Genomic DNA, 19267 nt, shown 5'->3' on the forward strand with positions numbered 1-19267 from the left:
AAAAGTAACTTCTAAATTATTCAGGTAGAGGTGGCACTGGAGATTGAGAGAATTAATTGAGCTCATTTTCTGTAGCTTCTCTGTGGAAAGAAAGAATGATGGCATTAATTGCAGTGGTGCCCCACTTAAAACTGGTTCCTGCAGAGTTTCAGTGCGTTAAACAAAGCCTGTTTTAAAGAGACCTCTCTATATGATGTGTTTACAACCAGAGGGTTAGAAGACCTTGCTGTTATCTAAGCATATCAGCAATATCCATGTGTTTTTGAGAGGTTAATTTACTGTCAGGGAGTGGAAATGTGAGAACTTGGCAGTTGAGCCTAGAAAAATGGGAACATTTGTACATCAGCAGACTGTTAATTCATTGCTTCTCTACCTCCATAGACACTGGGGAAAGCTGATTAATTTTAACTTCATTTTATTGTTTCTACCTTGAACTATATTGTGAGTTTTTATACATGCTCCGCAAATTTGGCTTATCCACAGTTCCAGGCTCAGATGATGTTCTAATAAACACTAAAAATTCATAAGAAGAAAAAAATGGTATTTGAAGTTTGCCTTTTAATCAATTCAGAGTTTGGAGATTTTTTTTTTTTTGCCTTGCTTAGTTTTAATCCCAAGATAACGACAACCTTTTAAAATACGTTTCTGTCTCTAAGCTTCTCTAAAAATGTTTGGTATTCCTCAGCCTGGTATTCCTCAACCCTTCATTCCTGAAATTCCTTAAAGGTCTGGGTATGTCCAACCTCGTTAAACTGATTCAATTTATAAATTACAAGGCTACATTCCTTTTCTCCAGTCCCCATTTCCAAAAGAACCTCATTTGATTCCTCTCTCCCTTTAGATATGAACACAGTAATGTTAACCTGTTTTTGCTTCCAATTAGTGCTACTCCGTCCCAGAAATATAACTCAAGAAGTAACCGAGGAGAAGTGGTTACCTCCTTTGGCTCAGCACAGGTAGTGTCGTGGTCTGGGAGAGGAGGAGCTGGAAACATCAACCTGAAGGTCTTGGGGTGTCCAGACGCACTAACTGGGAGCTACAAATCCATGTTTCAGAAGCTCCCAGACATTCGAGAAGGTGATTGTGTTTCCCTTTGAAATTATGGTGGATATAAAACCACCTGGAAGGGTTTAGAGTAACAAAGCTTCAGCTAGGCTGGTAGAACAAGTTCCAAGGTTGTCTTTGAATATGTGAGTTGGTAGATTTCCTCATGGAAGTCCTAGTAATGGAGGGACACTGGCAATACTATCAGTAATTGTCCCAGTTCACTTCACTTTGCTTAAAAAGCACATGACCATTCCCAGCAGCAAAAACTTGAACAATGTAAAGGAATTCAACTTAAAGATAGTCGTGCCTTCTTCCTTAGAAGCCTTCTTCAGGTTGGCCTTGACTTGCCTAAAACCTCAGTGAGGACCTGAGTAAAGGGCAGACTTGGGGATGGGGCAGGGTTCACGCCGATTCCCTGGGATTGTGCTATGGGGCCTTCTGTGGCCAGATGGAAGGCCAGATTCAGCAATGAAATATCGGGAAATTGGCAAGGGTTTTAGAAGGTTTAAACTGGCCAGATGTCCCAGGCACCCTTCCTGCTTTTATAAAACGACTGACTTTAGTATTTTACAATGTGCTGTATTTTCTCTTCTTGGCAAGTGAAATGTCTTAAACATAACACTTTTTTTCCACTTCTGGGATTGCAGTTCTGACCTGTAAGATAGAAGAACTTGGCAGCGAACTCAAGGAACATTACAAGATTGAGGCTTTCACTCCTTTGCTAGCCCCAGCACAGGTAAGAGTTGTTCCAATCGTTCTTACTAATTACTATTACATTTTAAAATTGATGACCAAGAGGCACCCTTGTTGCTTCCTTTTCACTTCTTGTCTGTGTTCTAGTTTGAACATCTATCTTGGTTGCATTTGGGAAAATGGGCCCTTCTGAAGAAAGATTTGTTAAGTGCTGTCTGGTTTTGTGACAGAGCGTTATTTTCTTCCCACCTGGATTAGAGTCTTGCACATAAGCAGAGACTGAAGGCCTTGTTTCCCTTGGTGGTGAGACGGTAGCTCCCTGGGGACTTCCCACAAACAGAAGCATTCAAGTACTGAGATCAAAGGACAACGGTGAGGGAGGGGTTTTCAGAGTCTTGTTCTCTAGACAATGACTCACAGTCTCTCCCCTGGTTTTTTAGTCTCTTGTTATAGACAAACTGCTGCCAGTAGTATCTTTATATCATAGTTTAATCTGGTGTATGTACCAGTGCTTTCTCTCTAGAACATTTTCTAATCTAAGGGGAAATGTGTTCTAGAAGTTTCTTTAAAGTACCTTTGTCAGTGTTTACATTGAAAGAATGACCAGTTGGGGAAGTGATGCAGAACTGTGTCATAGAAGGAAGTTTTGGAGGACTTGGAAGGAAGTAATTGAGGGAAGGCAGGGATGCATAATCACATGGGAAAGATAAGACTTCCTCTTTTCTCCCAAGAGTGGGAACAGAACAAAGGAAGCCATGGGAGAGAGATTTTAGCTCAGTTTAATAAAGAACTTCTTGTTAAGAGGTTGTATGGTATGTAGCTAACTATATGGCTCTGGAGCCAAATTTCTGGTCTTAAACCCAAGCTTTACCCACCTTGACTAAGTCATCTAACCTCTCTGTTGCTTGTTTTCCTCATCTGTATAATGGGTACAATAATATCCACTTGATGGTTGTTGTGAGGATTAAATGAGTTAATACATATAAAATGCATAAGAATACATTTTAGAAGAGTACATGGTATTTAGTAAGCTCAAGAAATGTTAGCTATTATTAAGTAGTTATAGCTGTCCAAAGACAGTGGGCTGCTCTGGGGTGGTGAGGATGGGGTGGGGTGGTCATCCAGAGGCAAGTTCCCCTACACTAGAGATGCTAACACTTAGGCAGCCTCCTAGGAGGGCTCAAGTGCTGTGTGGGTGGGTGGACAAGATGCCCTTTCAGAGTTCTTCCACCCTGAGAGTCAGTGATGATGCTGTAGTCACCTCAGGGTCAAAGCAATGCCCTGTCAAAAGAATGTATTTGTTGTTTGCAGTTTGTTTTGCTGTTCACCCTGTTGACATCAGATTTTGAGCACCTGCTCCAAAGACTGTCATTCTTATGCTATGGCCTTCCTTTGGTAGGAGCCTGTCACTCTGCTGGGCCAGATTGGCTGTGATAGCAACGGGAAGCTGAACAATAAGTCAGTGATTCTCGAGGGAGACCGGGAACATTCCTCAGGTGCTCAAATTCCAGTGGATTTATCTGAACTTAAGGAATATTCTCTGTTTCCCGGACAGGTGAGATTGGAGGAGTTCCACCAGGATGCAGGCGCACTCTTTACACCTGTAGTGTACATGCTGTGCCATGCGCGGCTGCTCCTCAGTTCCTATCTCTGCTGCCATGGTGTGTGACTGGAGCACATGCCCTGGAGCAGACACCATTGTTGGGATTCCCATTTCCCCCATGCTCTCACCGAGGCTCTGGGATCCGACTGCCCAGCCTCAAATCCCAACTCCACTCCACGAGGTGCGTGGCTATGGGCAAGGTACTTAACTATCTAAGCCACAGCGTCTTCATTCACAAAATGGAAATAATAATTCTTACCTCATAGGATTGTGGTGAATATTAGATCACTAATATAGAGTGTAATTATTATTGCTAATGCAACGCCCTTAATTTGTTTTCTAGAAAAATGCCCCAAGTTTACAATTACAAAATGAGAGTAGTTGGACAATGCTTTTAATTGCCTCAAAATAATATATTCCGGACTTCATTGATGTCTACTGCTTAGCAATCCGGTTTGTTTCTTGTCTTTCAGGTTGTAATTATGGAAGGAATCAACACCTCTGGCAGGAAACTTGTTGCCACCAAGCTGTATGAGGTACACAGTGGTACCCCACTTAGCTGTGTGAGGTATACAGTGGTACCCCACTTGCCTCCTGGTTTGCTTCAGGCAAAGTAGAAGCTGTCTGTTCTAGAAACTGGTCCTTTTTAGGAGCCCATTTATTTGTTAGTCAGTTCTCCATCTATAAGTGGCAGCCTACCACTAGGCCAGGGGTCAGGAAACTCTTTCTGTAAAGGGCCAGCAATATCTTTTAGACTTTGTAGTGGTATGGTCTCTATCACAATGACTCAACTCTGCGTTTGTCTACAAAAGCAGCCCTAGAGGACTCTTAAACAGATGACTATGGCTGTGTTCCAATAAAACTTGATTTAAATAGTGAGCTGCAGCCACATTTGGCTCAGAGGCATAAGCTTACCTATCCCTGCTCCAGACAACAATCCTCCAGAGATTTTCATAGAATGCCCGGAAAAGTAGCAAGACACCCTTCTCTTCCATCCTTGCCTAGAAGTACACTGATACTTCAGGCACCTGTTTTGCTCCCACTTCTTGCTGGGTGTTTTAAGACGGTTGAGTAGTGTCCTCCCATTGCCTGGGTTTCTTTCTCCTCTGAGCAGTAATGAAAAGTGGCAGGTCCCATCAGATCCAAGGAGCAAAACAGAGGCACATCCTTCTGCTGCCTTCTGGCTCCTCCTCACTGTCCTCCCATCACACACCTGCACCACCCCTAACCTGGTGCTCTCCCTTTCCTTACCAAGGCTATGCCTGGCGTAAGACCTTACTTGAGCTTTTCCCCTGTTTTTAGGGTGTGGCACTTCCATTTTATCAGCCCACCGAAGAGGATGGAGGTAAGTTTTGGTTCAAATATTATTTTCCCAACAATGAAGGTGATGGACATGAGTCCAGGAGTACAATTTCCCGAGCTGAAGAAAGCTGCAGAAGCTGCTCAAGAGTGATATGACCAATTGGTGAGGGCACCTCCATCAGTGAGTTCATAGGCTTTTCGTCACAAGACCCCTGGTCTGAGCCCAATGAGCATTGGTCGACCTGTTGCCTGAGTTCTGCCTACATGAAGCAAGTTGTTTAAAGACTAATGTTTAACAAGTACTTTTGAAGATTGTCTTGGAAAGGAAAAAGGTGTACGATTTCAAAAAGAATTTTTTTACATGCAGTGTGAGCTGGACATGGAGGCTCACACCTGTATTCCCAACACTTTGGGAGGCCAAGGTGGGAGGATCACCGGCGCCCAGGAGTTGGAGACTAGCCTGGGCAACACAGGGAGACCCTGTCTCTACTAAAAATTAAAAAAATTAGCTGAGCAGTGGCGCGTGCCTGTAGTCCTAGCTAATCAGATCAACTTCAGGTAATGAAATCAACCTGGCTGAGATACCAGGAGCCTAAGTTATATACCAGGGAAGCCTTTGGAAGCAGTTTAACAGCTTGTTAATGAACTTCTTTTGTACAAGAACTTAAACAAGGCACTCATGGAGGTACAGAATAAGACATGGCCCTCACTCTCCAAGCGCTCACTGCTGACACTGGAGTTTACATCTCCTGTAGCCTTCTCAGAGCCAAACTTAACCTTGTCCTCTACCCCACCATCACATGAAACCTACTCTTCCCCTTGAAGGCTCTGTCTCAATTCATGTATTATTGCTATGGTAGACTGAATCGTAGCCCCAGGAATCCCTGGAACCAGTGAATATTTTACCTTATGTGGTAAAGGAGACTTTTGGCCCGTGTGATTAAGTTAAGGCTGTTGAGATGGGGGAATTAGCCTGGGTGGGCCCACTTAATCACAAGGGTCCTCATAAGAGGAATGGCAAGAGAATCAGAGTCAGAGCTTAGAAATGTTAAACTGCTGTGATTTGAGGAAGCCTAAAGAAAAATTTTATTTGCCGGGCATGGTGGCTTACGCCTATAATCCCAACACTTCCGGAGGCCGAGGTGGACGGATCACTTGAGGTCAGGGGTTCGAGACCAGCCTGGCCAACATGGTGAAACCCCATCTTTAAAAAAAATTTTTTTTTTAAAAAAGAAAAATTTTATTTAAAAATAAGAGAAATGGTAGGCTTCTGACTTTGCCGATGAAGATGGCACCATGAACCAGGGAATGGAGGTGGCCTCTGGAAGCTGGAAAAGGCAAGGAAATAGATTCCTCCCTAGAACTTCCAGACAGAAGGAACTCAGCCCTGCCCACACCTTCATTTTAGGATTTTTGACCTCTGGAACTGTAAGATAATAAATTCATGGGCTTTTTTTTTTTTTTTTTTTTTTTAATGAGACAGAGTCTTGCTGAGAACAGTGGCATGATCACAACTCACTGCAGCCTCAACCTCCCACTTCAGCCTCCTAAGTAGCTGAGACTCTAGGCCCAGGAGGTGCACACTTACCATACCCAGCTAATTTTTGTAGAAACAGGGTTTCACCATGTTGCCAGGCTGGTCTCAACCACCTGAGCTCAAGGGATCCTCCCACCTTAGCCTCTCAAAGTGCCAGAATTACAGGCTTTGGGCCACCACACCTGGCCAAAATTGTGTTGTTTTAAGGCACTAAGTTTGTGATAACTTGTTATAGCAACAACAAGAAACTAAACAGCATATTAAGAAGCCAGGGATCTTTGGATTTTATGGTTGTAAGCTACAGATACTGGCTCAGACTAATAAGAAAGCATGAATTTATTAGGGGAGATCCAGATAGCTCACAGACTGGACAAGTGACTAGAAACCCAGGCTTGGAACCGGGATGAGAGCCCAGGAAGCAGGAATTCCCCTGCTGTCTCATCTGGGCACCTCAGCTAGAATAGTAGCTCCAACCTTTTTTCTCTCCTTGGATAGTTCACCTCAAGATTGCAGACCCTGGGAGGAGTGTGAATGGCCTAAACTGGGTCATGTGCCTGCCCTTGGCTAGAGGAAGACAGAGCACCCAATTTACAGCCCTATGTGGACTGCCTCGCGGAGGGGAGGGCTGATTCTCCAAAAGGAAAGCAGCTGCTGTTAGACAAAGGGCAAAGCGTGATAGGTGGCCCCTGTACCCCATCACCCTGGAGTCTCCTGTTGCAGGCCTTTGACCCCAGCAAGTCTCTCTGGGCTCTTCAGTACCCTCCATTCTCCAGCCACTCTGGACCACCAGACATTTCCTAACACTGACCACACCCAGGTCTCAGTGCTGTTCTGTACCCTGCCTTGCCCTTGATCCCCCAAAATTCTCAAAAGTGTAAGCAGATCCTACCTTGTGCATTCTTTCTGACTGCCACTTTCCTGGAATCTTTCATGTGCACTGCTCGTAAAGTGCCGACTGTGTGTTCCAGGTATTGGCGTAACTGCCTCTCTCTGCCTCTACCACCTAGTGGAGTGTTCTTGGAGGATGGACATGAGGTCTTCCTCACCTTGGGTCCCCAGAGTTGCACACATAAAGGACTCAATGAGTTGAATCCTGTGGCATTTTCCCCTAATTGTCCTTTCTCTTTCCACCATTCTAATGCCAGTCCTCTTCTAATCAAGACCCACAATCCTCTATCTTAGACTTTGAGCAAACCATGGTGCTAGTTGCCTGTGGGCCATACACGACATCTGACAGCATCACATATGACCCCCTCCTCGACCTGATTGCTGTCATCAACCACGACCGGCCAGATGTCTGCATCCTGGTAAGACGTACCAGTGGGAAAGCTGAGGAGATGGCCTTGGAAAACAGTTTTAATGCAGTTCTAAATTTTTAGGAAGTATGTCAGTCCCTCCTCCTTTTAGAAAATACCTTTTCATTCGTTATGTCTTTGGAGAGGTATACATGATCTATAGGCCTTCACTAAATTAAAAAACCTAACTTTGGCTGGACGCAGTGGCTCACGCCTGTAATCCTAGCGCATTGGGAGGCTGAAGTGGGTGGATCACTTGAGGGCAGGAGTTCTGAATCAGCTTGGCCAACATAGTGAAACCCTGTCTCTACTAAAAATACAGAAAAATTAGCCGAGTATGGTGGCAGGCACCTGTACTCCCGGCTACTCGGTAGGCTGAGGCAAGAGAATCGCTTGAACCTGGGAGGCGGAGGTTGCAGTGAGCCAAGATTGCACTACTGCCCTCCAGTCTGGGCAACAGAGCAAGACTCCATCTCAAAAAAAAAAAAAATACTAATAATAAATAAAAGTTCAACTTTTTTTTTACCACGCTTCATTGATTTTACAGTATTCTTACCTCTTTCTCATTACTACAACTTCTGAACTAATCTCTTTTTAAAGCTCAAAATACTGTTAGTATGGTGGTCAATTTCCCTTGCTAGGTTTAGAAAGTCAGAAAAAAGTCCAGTGTGTATTTTTTTTTTTTTTTTTTTTTTGAGGCAGAGCAAGACTCTGTCACCTAGGCTGGAGTGCAATGGTGCAATCTCAGCTCACTGCAGCCTCCGTCTCCTGGGCTCAAGTGATCCTACCCTATCCTCCCTGCCTCAGTCTTCCCAATAGCTTGGACTACAGGCACATGCCACCATGCCTAATTTTTGTATTTTTTGTAGCGACAGGGTTTCACCATATTGCCCAGGCTGGTCTTGAGCTCCTGGACTCAGGCAGTCTGCCCACCTCAGCCTCCCAAAGTGCTAGAATTACAGACATGAGCCACTGCATGATTACAGCTGTGAACCCAATGTTATAGGGGGCTGTAGTGCTGGTTATGGGGCCCTGGGAGCCTCCCTCCATCCAGGGCACACATGCTTCTGCCTTTGAAATTGGCTTGGTGCCCCCGCCAGCCCATATGCTAGCTGTTCCCAGGCTCTACAGGCAGCCTTGGAGGGATACCTGGGCCCTGGGCAGAGAACTGTCAGAAGAGGTGAGCTGAAGTCATTCACAGACACATATATGATTCTGATTTGTTCTTCTGGTGTCTTTGTTTCTCCCGTTGCAGTTTGGCCCTTTCCTGGATGCTAAGCATGAACAAGTGGAGGTGAGTGACTCAGGCTGGGGCAGGAAGGGCTCCTGGGTACTTGCATTCAGTCAGGCTCTCACTTTTTATTTTTTAGTGTTTATCCCACTTTATCCCACATCTGTAACAAGCACATTAATAGCAGGGCACTTTATTAATAAATATCTTGAATCCGAGGGCTTCTTTTCACTAGAATATAAGGCTGTCTGAAAGCTAGGGGATGTACATATAAATATATCAGTACCAGCGTTCCTTTATTTGTGATGCTTGGTGCTAAGGCACAAGAGCACTAGCACAAATGCCAGTGCTGAGTCACAGGCTGCCCTGTGAAAGTACCTATCCTGGCCGATACCCCAAGCTTATAACTCATATCTTGCTGTCCTTTGCATAAAACATGAATGGGCCTTGCTGTGACATCTCCATCGCTGAGGTCTGGAACCTCTGATCCTTTGTCTCATGATATTTTACCTTCTACGGAAAATATTTCAAAGCACTCTTCCTTTTAGTCTCTCTCAGATTGCATTCAAGAGGATTAATTCCCAGCCGGGCGCAGTGGCTCAAGCCTGTAATCCCAGCACTTTGGGAGGCCGAGGCGGGTGGATCACGAGGTCGAGAGTTCGAGACCATCCTGGTCGACATGGTGAAACCCTGTCTCTACTAAAAATACAAAAAATTAGCTGGGCATGGTGGCTCGTGCCTGTAATCCCAGCTACTCAGGAGGCTGAGGCAGGAGAATTGCCTGAACCCAGGAGGCGGAGGTTGCGGTGAGCCGAGATCACGCCATTGCGCTCCAGCCTGGGTAACGAGCGAAACTCCGTCTCAAAAAAAAAAAAAAAAAAAAAAAAAGAGGACTAATTCCCACATCTCCTCTCCTGCCTTTGACCAGACTTAGCTCCTTAAGACAAAGACCACATCTTTTTCTTTGCATCTCCTTCAGCTTGTAGCACAACAGCTGGCATCTTTGGGTCACCTAACAATGTTAAACAAGTGAATAAACACCAAACATCTGCCTTCTAAATTTATCTCCTTTCCTTTGTTGCAGAACTGTCTACTGACAAGTCCATTTGAAGACATTTTCAAGCAGTGTCTACGAACAATTATTGAAGGCACAAGAAGGTCAGAATTCAAAATACTGGGCAGAACCTTAAGCTTCCTAGGTTTTCCAGAGATTCCCATTAAGAAACTGAAACTGTTTAAAAGTCATGGCAGGGCCAGGCGCAGTGGCTCATGCCTGTAATCTCAGCACTTTGGGAGGCAGAGGTGGGCGCATCACCTGAGGTTAGGAGTTCAAGACCAACCTGGCCATCTTGGTAAATCCTGTCTCTACTAAAAATACAAAATTAGCCAGGCATGGTGGTGGGCACCTGTAATCCCAGCTACTTGGGAGTCTGAGGCAGAAGAATCACTTGAACCCAGGAGGCAGAGGTTGCAGTGAGCCAAGATTGTACCATTGCACTCCAGCCTAGGCGAAAAGCAACACTGCCTCAAAAAAAAAAAAGCCGAGCGCGGTGGCTCAAGCCTGTAATCCCAGCACTTTGGGAGGCTGAGGCGGGTGGATCACAAGGTCGAGAGATCAAGACCATCCTGGTCAACATGGTGAAACCCCGTCTCTACTAAAAATACAAAAAATTAGCTGGGCATGGTGGTGCATGCCTGTAATCCCAGCTACTCAGGAGGCTGAGGCAGGAGAATTGCTTGAACCCAGGAGGCGGAGGTTGCGGTGAGCCGAGATCGCGCCATTGCACTCCAGCCTGGGTAACAAGAGCAAAACTCCGTCTCAAAAAAAAAAAAAAGCCGGGCACAGTGGCTCACACTTGTAGTCCCAGCACTTTGGGAGGCTGAGGCAGGCGGATTTCCTGAGGTCAGGAGTTCAAGACCAGCCTGACCAACATGTGAAACCCCATCTCTACTAAAAATAAAAAATTAGCCAGGCATGGTGGTGCGTCTCTGTAATCTCAACTACTTGGGAGGCTGAGGCAGGAGAGTCCCTTGAACCCAGGAGGTGGAGGTTGCAGCGAGCCGAGATTGCGCCATTGCACTCCAGCCTGGCAACAAGATTGAAACTCTGTCTCAAAAAAAAAAGATCATGGCACTTCCTATTTTCTTCTTTTTGAACTACTGAAATCAGATAGAACCCTTGAACTTCAAGTGCGGACACCAAGTTAAGAGGCATTTTTGTAAAACACAAAGATAAACATACTTGAAAGGACAAGGTCTCACTCTTCCATTGCTCTTATTCTTCTATACTTAGTTCCTTTTCTCACTCCTTCTTGTATAAACTAATATTCCACGGGAATCTTCCCAGGATGGTTTTGAGAAGTGTTTGGTGACTTACATAGTAAAATCCTGTGAGACCCAAAACATCTGGTTGTGTAAGCGATTGTTTTGGGTGAGCCCAAGTTCCTCCCAAGTCAGTGCTTCCCCAGGGTACATGGGACACACCAGAGGCTAGAGCCAGTGGTGGTAGAAACTCAGTGAGGGTGGGGCCTTGAATCCTTGCCATAGACCAAACGGAAGGAACTGTGACAAGTCACAGCAGTGAAGCGAGAGCTCTGCAGTTCCCATCTAAGAGGAAAGTCACTGTTCCGGGAAGAGGCTGAAGCCGGGAGTGGAAAGTTATTCAGAAACCTGACATCCTCCATTCCTGTCCCTTCCCCCCAGTGCCAGCGTTTGAAAGAAGTTGGTATAGGTGGTAAGTCTCCTCCCAAGATCTGTGTGCCTGTAGCTGAGCTAATAAAATACAAATGTTCCTGAGGCTAAGTTTTTAAAAACAAGTCTATCATAAAGGTGGTTTTTTAAAACAAGATGTCTAATCTTCCACCTTGTAGCTGTGGGAACTTACCCCAGAGTCACTAAGTTGTAACACTATCTTCATTTTTTTTTTTTTAAAGACGGGGTTTCACCATATTAGTCAGGCTGGTCTCAAACTCCTGACCTCAGGTGATCTGCCCACCTCAGCCTCCCAAAGTGCTGGGATTATAGGCGTGAGCCACGGCGCCCGGCTAACACTACCTTCTTATACCAGCAGCGTGGGCCAGGATGGCAGGTGTCACAGCTGGAATAAAGAGCACCCCCGCCGGGCACGGTGGCTCAAGCCTGTAATCCCAGCACTTTGGGAGGCTGAGGCGGGTGGATCATCACGAGGTCAAGAGATCGAGACCATCCTGGTCAACATGGTGAAACCCTGTCTCTACTAAAAATACAAAAAATTAGCTGGGCATGGTGGCGTGTGCCTGTAATCCCAGCTACTCAGGAGGCTGAGGCAGGAGAATTGCCTGAACCCAGGAGGCGGAGGTTGCGGTGAGCCGAGATCGCGCCATTGCACTCCAGCCTGGGCAACAAGAGCGAAACTCCGTCTCCAAAAAAAAAAAAAAAAAAAGAGCACCCCCAACTCACCCCAGAATCAGAGACTTGGGTTATGCTGGTGATAACAATGGATGGCTGGTTCTGCCCCTTCCTCCCTCCTTCCCTCCCTCCAATGAAGGTGACGCAAGTGCCTCCCTCTTCTTCCCCAGATGTGTGTGATTCTGATCAAGTTCATCAAGGCTGGAGAGTGCTTAGAAGTCCTCAGGAGATAAGCCCCCAAAACACATGAGCAGGGCTGTGTTCTCCTTTTGTCAGCCCTTGGGAACAGGGAGGGACTGTGTCGCAGTGCTCTAACTCTGGCTGGGTGCTTTCAGTTTGAGGTTGGGTTCTGTTTTTGGTTCCTTACCCCATGTGGTATTGACAGCAGTGATAGAAAGAAAGCACAGATGAGGCATTGTTCCACTGGGGGTGAGAGCCCAGCACCACCAGGCACTTTCATCTATGACCAGTGTGTGCCACGGGGCAGGGGAGCTGCCCCACCCTTCTAGAAACAGTATATAAATGGTCCTTGGGCAGAGAATTTCTTTGTATTCCTGAGAGGTCGGAAATGCAGAGCATTAAGCTGATTCATCATTAGTAAAAGTCAGAGCCAGGCAGAGTGCTGTGGCTCATGCCTGTAATACCAGCACTTTGGGAGGCTAAGATGGGCAGATCACTTGAGGTCATGAGTTCAAGACCAGCCTGGCCAACATGGCAAAACCCCTCTCTACTAAAAATACAAAAATTAGCCAGACTTGGTGGTGGGTGCCTGTAGTCCCAGCTACTCGGGAGTCTGAGGCAGAAGAATCGCATGGACCTGGGAGGCAGAGGTTGCAGTGAGCCAAGATCGTGCCACTGCACTCCAGCCTGTGTGACAGAGCAAGACTGCATCTCAAGAAAATAAATAAATTAATTAAAAAGCCAGAGCCAGTGAGAAAGCACCTCAGAGGAAGCAAGCAGAGCCTGCAGTTCTCGTCCTGTTTGCGGGAGCAGATGGAGGACCCTCCCACAATTACGTATGAGGTTGTGCAATGCTGAGCATAGTTGGGATTTTTTTCTGATCCCTCCTTCTATAGCCAGTTTCTAACCATGAGCAGGAAGGCTATTTCCTCATTAACTATTGCTCTTCCAAAGCCTACACTGAAATAGGGCAGTTTTGTCCCTGGACAGCAGCCAGCTGCACCTCAGCCCTTTGTGTTTATCATAGACGTCAAGCCCTTGAGATCTGGAGCACAGATTGTCCTATTCAAGTTGCCCCATGGCCTGTTTACCAGATCCTGGCACCCAAATGGTAGACTGGAGCATCATAGTGAGCTGCTCAGTGTCAAAGGGACTATAATGAATGTGCAAACATCTTTGGTCTCAGAAGTCTGATTTTCTGTTGTAGAAGTCTCAGTTTATACTCTGAGAGGACACCACAAACCAGTGATAAGGGTGACAGCTGTCACCAGCATCTTTATCACATGTGAAAATATACGTACATCTGGGAAGTCTACACAGTTTAAGCAAGAGAAGGAGATGGACATGAGAGTTATTGGTGGATTTTAAACATGCCCGCAAAGTAACACTTTATGCCTATTTGATGTATAAAAGACCCCTCTGCCAAAGTCAGCTAAGGGAACCAAGGAAACGGCTTTTTTTCTCTTTTGTGTGGCTGGGAAAAATAAATAGTTAAAACTTTTTTCTTTATTTGTATGTTGTAACCCTAGAGATTCTCCTGCCTCTATCAAAAGAAACATCTGCTGTCATCTGTGCTTTTACTGTTGCTGTTAAATATTTCTTTCATTTTTGCAAGGCAGCCCTCTGAGAAATAGAAAATCAGGGCATTACTTCCATGCGTGAGAGGGGAGGGCTGCGATGGCTCACAGAGAGGTCGCTTGGGCTTTGCCTCATCCTGCTAGAAATGTCTGTATCTTGGTTGTCCAGTGATTGTGGTCCAGTGTTCAGTCAGCCAGAAGGTTTCAGCTGAATCTTCTAAATACAAAGGCAGGCTGGGCACGGTGGCTCACGCCTGTAATTTCAACATTTTGGGAAGCCAAGATGGGTGGATCACTTGAGGCCAGGAGTTCAAGACCAGCTTGGCCAACATGGTGAAACCCTGTCTCTACTAAAAATACAAAAATTAGCTGGGTGTGGTGGTATGCACCGGTAGTTACAGCTACTCGGGAGGCTGAGACACGAGAATGCTTGAACCCAGGAGATGTAGGTTGCAGTGTGCCCAGATTGCGCCAGTGCACTCCAGCCTGGGCAACAGAGTAAGACTCTGTCTCAAAAAAAAAAAAAAAAAAATACAAAGGCAGTCTTAAGGTCTTTTTAGCATGTCTGCCTTCTCCCTAGGAAAGATGCCCCAGCTCCGTGCCCTCTACCAGGGTGTGGCAGGGAGACTGTTTAATGCCTGCAAGCTACACCTGCATAAAAGATGTAATGAGTCTGAGCTGTGATTTCAACTCTGACTCTGAGGCTGTGATTCTTTATTCACATCCTAGTCTTTCTAGATTTTCTAGATCTCAATTTCTTCTCCCCTTTTTCTGCCAAACAATAGTCTCCGTCTTCTCAGTAGAGAGCCACACAGAGCAACAAGAAAGTGTCCCAGGCCGTCTGAGCCTCGTCCAGATGGATGGGTGTGAATTAGAACAAATTGTCCTTCACTTCCAGGGTCCCATGGGAAACAGCATCTCTGTTCACAACAGACTGTAATTCTGAGCTGCCTCCCTGGGAGTGGGCTCTTTGCCTCCAGCCCTGACGAATCCCGCCTGGTGCCCAGCTGTTCTAACTCAACTCCATTCGCTTTTCTCTCTCTTCTGTTTGTTCTTTTGACAAACTAGCTCCGGCTCCCACCTTGTCTTTGTCCCGTCATTGAGAGATGTGCACCATGAGCCTGTGTACCCCCAGCCACCTTTCAGCTACTCCGATCTGTCTCGAGAGGACAAAAAGGTAGCAGTACCCACTCCTTGACCAGCAGGCCGCCAGAATCCAGCATGCCTTTGCCACCAGCCCTGGCCCTGAAGGGGAGGGTGGAGAGGCCTCTTTAAGGCACGCCTACAGCCTGAATCTTATACTCCTTTTTTTAAACAGGATAATGTGTTTATAAGTTTGCTGTATGTTGGTTTGGCCCCCTTTCCATGGTCCCCCCAGCCCTCAGACAACCCCCACTTTCATGGGAAGATGTTTCTAGCTTTGGTATACAAATGTTTGTTTCAACCCGTTCTCATTTTAGCAAGTACACTTTGTGTCGGAGCCCTGCAGCCTCTCCATAAACGGAGTGATCTTCGGCTTGACGTCCACGGATCTGCTGTTCCACCTGGGGGCCGAGGAGATTAGTAGGTAAGAAGCGTGTTCCAGGCCCCAAGCAGGACGACTGGCTCTCTGGTCCCGGCCCTTTCTGCAGCCAAGAAAATCAAGGGGCTTCTTGACAGTCTTGACCAGAGAGTCCTGAAGTCAGCAAGTTGTGTCAGACTCTGGCCATCTGAGTTTCTCTCTACCCAAGGGGAGGGGTTGGATGCATTAGTTTCTGTTACCACCTCTCTAAACTGCGTTTGAGTCCCCAAAGGGCCATGTCCATTCTGTCTTTGCACTTAAAGGCATGGAAATTCATCTACATTTTCTTTTCTGCTCCCCTTTTATTTATTTCCCAAATTTGTGACCTTCTCTGAAGGGTTTTCTTCGTTTCCAGTACAATATCCAGCTCTGCAGAGAATTTGTTAAGTTAGGCAGCTCGGTTCTGCCATCATCCTTGACGGGAAGGGGCATGTGAAGAGAATCGAGTGTTCAGCGAGATGCGTGTGGCTCCTTGGCTGAGGTTGGAGATTTGGGTCAGCCTGGCTACACGCCTGCCTCATGGTGGTGCCAACTTTGCATCCTTTTGCCCAGTGTGATGCTGGCTAATGGCCTTCCTCGATCTTGATTATGAGGGATTCCTGTGCTTTCATTTCTCAGCCCACTGTCCTGCATCCCTTCTCATGTGGGAGCAGACCCAGCTCCTTGTGGGTGGGTCCTTAAACTTCCCCAGAGGCAGCCTCTTGTCACTGGGCCTTGGCCATTTAGCTTCTCTCTGGTTTATGAAATCCTCCCATCCTCCCTGAAGAGAAATAGGCTGAAAAACAGGGTTCTGTGTTCACACTTTCCTTTCTTTCCCAGTTCTTCTGGAACTTCAGACAGATTCAGCCGAATACTCAAGCACATCCTGACCCAGAGGAGGTGAGCTTGCCACTGGGACTCCCTGACTATGGAGACAGTGCCTTGGGGTCATGGCACTATGACAGGCCTGATTGTAAGAGCCTTCACTTTACCCTGTGATGACAAGCCTGCATTCTGTCCCCTACCCCACCACACACACAGAAAAAGTCGGCCTGTGGACACCAGCAGTGCAGAAGCCAGTACCTAAGGGGACTCTGTCTGAGAAGGGGGCCCCTTGGTCAACCGTTGCTGACTGTTTCTCTCTGTCTCTGTAGCTACTACCCGCTCTATCCGCCCCAAGAAGAAATGGCCATTGACTATGAGACATTCTATGTCTACGCACAGCTGCCTGTCACCCCAGATATCTTCATCATCCCATCAGAGCTGAGGTACTTTGTGAAGGTAGGTTTGAACTCTGCTTTTTCCCAGAAACACAGAACCCAGCCTTTGAGTTTCCCTTCTAGATGACCTGGCACTCACCCCTCATAGGTCTGCTGATGGGTCTGCTGATGGGGATGGGGCCTCTAGCAATCTGCCCTGGGGCCTTGTTTCTTTGGGGAAGGTGGTGGGACCAGAAAACAAACAACTCTGTCAGTAAAACACTTTAGTAAACCTGAAAACTGGGATTGTCCCCTGCTCCCTCCTCCCTCCCCAAGAGAACAGGAGCCCAGGTGACTAGGAAGGCCCTCAAATGAGGGCTTTCACCAGGCCACATCAAGGTGACCTGGGGAAGATTTCGTATATACACTTGCCTGTCCTCTGCCCCCAGATTCTGATATGACCTCCAGGTTGGCTCCGCTGGGAATACCTTGAAGAAGCTATCGGGTCATTCTGATCTCTGCCACCCACCCTTAAACCCTGCCTGCCTTGGATTTAGGTCTCATACAGGGAATCCCAGACCAGTCTCCCTCTTGCCAAATGAGAGCCAGTTTAACCTCAAGAGGTTTAAAAAAAAAGTTTTTCACATGGGAAAGCAATAAACAGCTAGATCAGGTTTGTCTCCAAGTTTGGGAGCTGATTGTCATTCTGCCAAGTCACCTCATTCTTCTGTTTGAAAGACTTAAAAGGAATTCAAAGTTTTCTAGCAACAAGTTAACATGTGACTGAGGCTGGGGCACAGTGGTTCACACCTGTAATCCCAGCACTTTGGGAGGCTGAGGCTGGTGAATCACCTGAGTTCAGGAGTTCAAGACCAGCCTGGCCAATATGGTGAAACCTCGTCTCTACTAAAAATCCAAAAATTAGGCCGGGCGCGGTGGCTCAAGCCTGTAATCCCAGCACTCTGGGAGGCCGAGGCAGGTGGATCACGAGGTCAAGAGATCGAGACCATCCTGATCAACATGGTGAAACCCCGTCTCTACTAATAAATGCAAAAAATTAGCTGGGCATGGTGGTGCGTGCCTGTAATCCCAGCTACTCAGGAGGCTGAGGCAGGAGAATTGCCTGAACCCAGGAGGCGGAGGTTGCGGTGAGCCAAGATCGCACCATTGCACTCCAGCCTGGGTAACAAGAGCGAAACTCCGTCTCAAAAAAAAAAATCCAAAAATTATTCCTGGCTTTGAACTTCCAGCTATGAGCTTTTAAAATTATTATTAAAAATAATAATAAATAAATACAAAAATTAGCCAGGTGTGGTGGTGTGTGCCTATAATCCCAGGTACTCGGGAGGCTGAAGCAGGAGAATCGCTAGAACCCAGGAGGCAGAGGCTGCAGTAAGCCAAGATCGTGCCACTGCACTCCAGCCTGGGCAACAGAGCGAGACTCCATCTCAAAAAAAAAAAAAAAAATTTAAAAAAAGTGACTGAAAATGTGTCTGGTTGTTTTGCTGCCTTCATTTCCATTTTCTAAAACCCTCTTTGGGGTCAGTCGTCTGATGTCACTTTTTTTTCACATTGTACCCCAGTTAGTTGAGGCTCTCCAAACCCGTCTCCTCTTCTCTCCTCCCCAGGACGTCCTCGGCTGTGTCTGTGTGAACCCCGGGCGCCTCACCAAAGGGCAGGTGGGAGGCACCTTCGCCCGACTCTACCTCAGGAGGCTGGTGGCAGACGGGGCAAAGAGGCAGAGTCCGTGTGTTGCTGCGCAGGTCATCAGGATCTGAGGCTTCTGTCTTCTGCCGTTCTCTGCTGTTTGGGCCCTTACAGTCTTAGCCAAGAGCCAAGACATAGCCCTGTGACCAGGTGAACCGTTGGGTGGTAAAGGAGAGAGGAGCCAGCCAAGGAGGGGCAGCTGCAGGGACCCGGCCCAGCAGGGAGGGCTCGCGCAGCCCGGCCTGCCTGTGAGTTGAGCCTCTCCTGGAAGGAAGCTCTTACTTCTCAGTGCATGTTCGATGTCCAGAAGTAAACCAGCCACGGATACCACCCGCTCAGAAAAGGCGAGAAGGCTTTGTGATTTTCTACATGAATCAACACAGGAACGACTTTTGGAGAAATAAAAATAAATTCTGAGTGTGACTTCTGAGTTTGATCTTTCTTCTACTTTCTTTTTCCTGGTAGTAGACAAAGAATGTTGCCTATTTGACCTATGTCCAGAGAAAGCAGAGTGTTGGTCACACTGGGTTTCTGTCTAGCCCCAGGCCTGTCCAGTGGGTAACTCAGCCCCACCCCTCATCCCCACAAGGCCCCAGCGACCTCTCTACTGCAGAGGTGCCCTGGGCGGGCCCTGGAGCCGGGGCGCAGCACAAGCAGCTGGCTGCCTGCCTGGCCCTCCCTGCGCGGTTCCTCACATGCATGCTGTGGTCCCAGCCTGACCTCTCCATCTGGAGGGGGCGGCCTTGCTGGGCTGTTCCCAAGCTGGAGTCCTGGTGGCTGCTGCTTTGCCAAGTTGTGCAGTAGCCAAGGCTTGCCTGCAGCCCAGAACACTCAGACAAGGTCGGGGCTTCCAGGGTTCACAGCACATCCCATTCCCCTGTGTCCTGGCATCTGGGGAAAGGCTGTCACTGGCCAGATGTGGTTTTCTGTCCTAAGCTAGCAGGCTGACCTGTCTCACATGCCAGAGCC

At 47.1% G+C, this 19267-nt stretch overlaps 1 protein-coding gene across 1 annotated transcript in view; it reads left to right on the top strand.

Annotated features, from left to right (window-relative positions):
• Positions 1-18731, top strand: part of POLA2 (DNA polymerase alpha 2, accessory subunit) — a 36708-nt gene extending 17977 nt beyond the window's left edge. Inside the window, exons 6-18 of the mRNA XM_039470949.2 lie at positions 884-1077; positions 1695-1783; positions 3140-3295; positions 3817-3879; positions 4646-4688; positions 7365-7489; positions 8733-8771; positions 9793-9866; positions 14921-15029; positions 15313-15419; positions 16233-16292; positions 16547-16673; positions 18220-18731. Of these exons, the coding sequence (XP_039326883.1) occupies positions 884-1077; positions 1695-1783; positions 3140-3295; positions 3817-3879; positions 4646-4688; positions 7365-7489; positions 8733-8771; positions 9793-9866; positions 14921-15029; positions 15313-15419; positions 16233-16292; positions 16547-16673; positions 18220-18369 (1336 nt within the window). The 3' untranslated portion in view covers positions 18370-18731. The remainder of the gene's footprint in view (positions 1-883; positions 1078-1694; positions 1784-3139; positions 3296-3816; positions 3880-4645; positions 4689-7364; positions 7490-8732; positions 8772-9792; positions 9867-14920; positions 15030-15312; positions 15420-16232; positions 16293-16546; positions 16674-18219) is intronic.
• Positions 18732-19267: the final 536 nt, after the last annotated feature.

This window comes from Saimiri boliviensis, chromosome 6 (assembly GCF_048565385.1).
Source record: "Saimiri boliviensis isolate mSaiBol1 chromosome 6, mSaiBol1.pri, whole genome shotgun sequence".
NCBI lineage: Eukaryota > Metazoa > Chordata > Mammalia > Primates > Cebidae > Saimiri > Saimiri boliviensis.